A 2,936-nucleotide genomic window follows, 5' to 3' on the forward strand; every position below is an offset into this window, starting at 1 on the left:
CGCAAACAGCAATCAGACTTCTCAGGCGTCACGGGCGCGAGCGCGGCTTTGTGACAGAACTGAAGAACGGGGCGGTCCGTCCAGGGCGCAGGCGCGCCCCTGCCGCGGTCAATAGGTAAAGCCCGCATCCCTTTCACCGGGCACCCAAACTTTCACCTTGGACACAGGCGGCGCGCAAGCAGAAGCTGCCGCTGCCGCACGCGTTGATCGTGTCGGGCATCGACCTCTTGGAAGGCCTCATCCCCGGGTTTCAGATTAGCAGCGAGGCGATGCGGGACGCTGACTGGGTGCGTTTGCAACGCGGCGCGACGTGGCGAAGGCGTTGAGGGTTGCGGTGGTCCGCAGCTGTGGCGCGAACTCAGCGCGGCGGCCGCGCGAGTGGCGGTTGCGCCTGCACAGCTTGCTCGACGGCCGCTTTTCGGGCTTCGAGATACAAGGGTCGGCGGGGAGGGCGTGCGTCACGCAGGAAGCAAGCAAGATACAGCGTGCTGCTGGCTCAGGGCAGCAGCGTCGTCGCAGGTCAGCAGGAGAGCAAAACGCTGTCTGACGGGTCAGTTTGTGGCGGCTTCCCACGACCTCTCTGGTGCAGGCGTGCAGCACACCCGACCCCACTCGCCCCACCCACGCGCACCATGCATGCGCTCCGTGTCCCGCGCACTGGCGTGCAGCTAAAGCTGGTGGCGGACCCTGCGGCAGCTGCGGTGAAGCTGGTGACGCTCAAGGCGCTGTTCCCAGGGGCCAACCTGTCAAAAATCTTGATGGAGCGGCCAGGTGAGCGGGCTGGAAGTTCTACGTGCGCCTGCACGTGTGTGCCTGCATGCCTGCGAGCAACTGGGTACGCTTGGACGTGTATGTGTGCGTGTGTGCGTGGGCGTGTGGCGCGCGTGCGCGCGTGCTGGGGCGTGCGCGCTTGCTTACATCTGTTTGCACGAACATATGCTGCCGTTGTACATGCGTGGGCCCACGCATGAGAGAAGAGCGCACACCCGCATGTGCGCCCCTACCTTGAACACGCTCCTGCGACCGGGATGCCCTTCCCTCATGCAGCCATGCTGCTGCAGGACGTGTCGACACTGGAGGAGAACGGCCGCCAGGTGCGCTGAGGCACCCCACGACAACCACCAGAGCCCCTGCTGAACCGAACCCGACAAACCGGTACCAGGAGCGCCAGCTGCACGCGTGCATTGTAGGCGCAAACACAGCTTACACACGCCCACACGCACTCGCACGTGCACACATGCACACACGCACACACGCATGCATGCATGCATGCATGCACCCACATACGCGCACCCTTCCCTTTCATGCACACACACGCGCGCACAAGCACATGCATGCATGCATGCACACACACACACACACACGCACGCACGCACACACACACACACACACACACACACACACACACACGCAAAAACCCACTCAAAGGTCCACCGTCTGCTGGAGCGGGCGCGCGACCGCGACGCGCTGGTGACGGCGCTGCCGCTGCTGCTGGAGCCGCGCACCCTGGTGTCAGTCCTCATCACGGTGGACAAGTGAGACCGCCTCTTTACAGACGCTCTGCCCTTCACGCTTTGGCCGCACGCAATTACTGCAAGGGGAGGGTCTGCTGCACTGCCCTCAGCCATCCGCGCCCTCCTAGTTGCGCCTTGATAGTGGGGCTGCTCATTTGCACGCGGTCAATCAGTATCAGTAATTCGGCTGCAACTACAGAGAAACGTACCGCCTACCATTGGGGCTGGGAGCCCTCATTTTCTTGCACGCTCCCTGGCCCATGCTGGCCCCTTGCACGCTCTGGGCGGTATTTTTGTGTCAGCATCCCTGTCAGAGACCAACCAACCACCCTTCCTTCATCCCGGCTGCCTCCTGACTCATATGTGCTTTGAAGGTGGTACTTCAGTGCCCAGGACCCAATTGAGGTCTTGGAAAACGACCCAGAGATGCTCATACGCGCCATGGTGGGCCCAGGCCGCGAGTCGTGTTCAGGCGGCCGTGGCGGAGGAGCAGAGCTGCGGCCTGCTGGCGCTACTCCGCAACCGCTAGAGTTTGGCGCGCCGCACACGCAATGAATCCAGACCAAAATGTGGCACAGATATCAGCGAACAGCGGCACGCCCCCTGTTATGCATCTTCACGCACGCACGCACTCACGCAGCAAAGGTGTGAACGCGCGCGCGCGCGCACGCGCACACACACACACACACACACACACACACACACACACACGCAAACACACACACACGTACACACACGCGTGCGCTCAGGCCTGCGACGTTCCCCTGGAGCCCGTGTTTGACAACCCGGACGGCACCATGTCTGTCCCCATGTTCAACTACAAGGAGAAGCGCGCCGACTGGCAGGCCCACATTGACAAGACACAGCCACGCCTGCACTGGGGGTCGTCCGGCACAAAGTCGCTGCTGTGACCACCCAACAAGGGCGAGCACGCTGGGCACCCGGGTGCCTGACCGCGCTCAGGCTTGACCGCTCACCGTTGGTGGTTGGAACGTGGGTGATGCGCTTTTCAGAGTGTTGAGCGTTGTGCGTCGTTTGTGCATTTTGTGGCTGTCGCATGTGCTGTGACTTTGGTGCTTCAGTGGCAATGAGAAGGATTTGCTGTTGTGAGCCGATATTCCTGTGAATTGCAACTTGGGAAGGTTGATATATTGCCTCAAGTCACCAGCGTTATGCTGCATGTAAATCTTTTGTATCTTTGTTCAACGAGATTGAGGAGTAGTTTGTAGCAAGTAGCACCACACACACACAGAAAAATGGGGCCACACACCAGCGCTGAACCACACCCAAGGTACACAAAGTCAAGTGTTTGAGACTGGTGATGCTCATTCAAGCTCATGTAGGCCACAGAGTTGGAGAGAGCAGAGAGGCGGCGATGAATGCAGCATGATAGCTGTGACGCGTCACTTGCCTACTTCATCC

The 2,936-nt window shown here is 60.7% G+C and overlaps 1 protein-coding gene across 1 annotated transcript; it reads left to right on the plus strand.

Annotated features, from left to right (window-relative positions):
* Positions 1-269: 269 nt before the first annotated feature.
* Positions 270-2,425, plus strand: MNEG_14086 (hypothetical protein; the record flags this gene model as incomplete). Its single annotated transcript, XM_014037442.1, has 6 exons — positions 270-287; positions 669-771; positions 1,048-1,094; positions 1,429-1,535; positions 1,889-1,958; positions 2,264-2,425. 6 exons carry the CDS (start codon positions 270-272, stop codon positions 2,423-2,425), a joined length of 507 nt encoding a protein of 168 aa, XP_013892896.1.
* Between the last annotated feature and the right edge of the window lie 511 nt (positions 2,426-2,936).

Source organism: Monoraphidium neglectum (assembly GCF_000611645.1).
Source record: "Monoraphidium neglectum strain SAG 48.87 unplaced genomic scaffold scaffold04245, whole genome shotgun sequence".
Taxonomy (NCBI): domain Eukaryota; kingdom Viridiplantae; phylum Chlorophyta; class Chlorophyceae; order Sphaeropleales; family Selenastraceae; genus Monoraphidium; species Monoraphidium neglectum.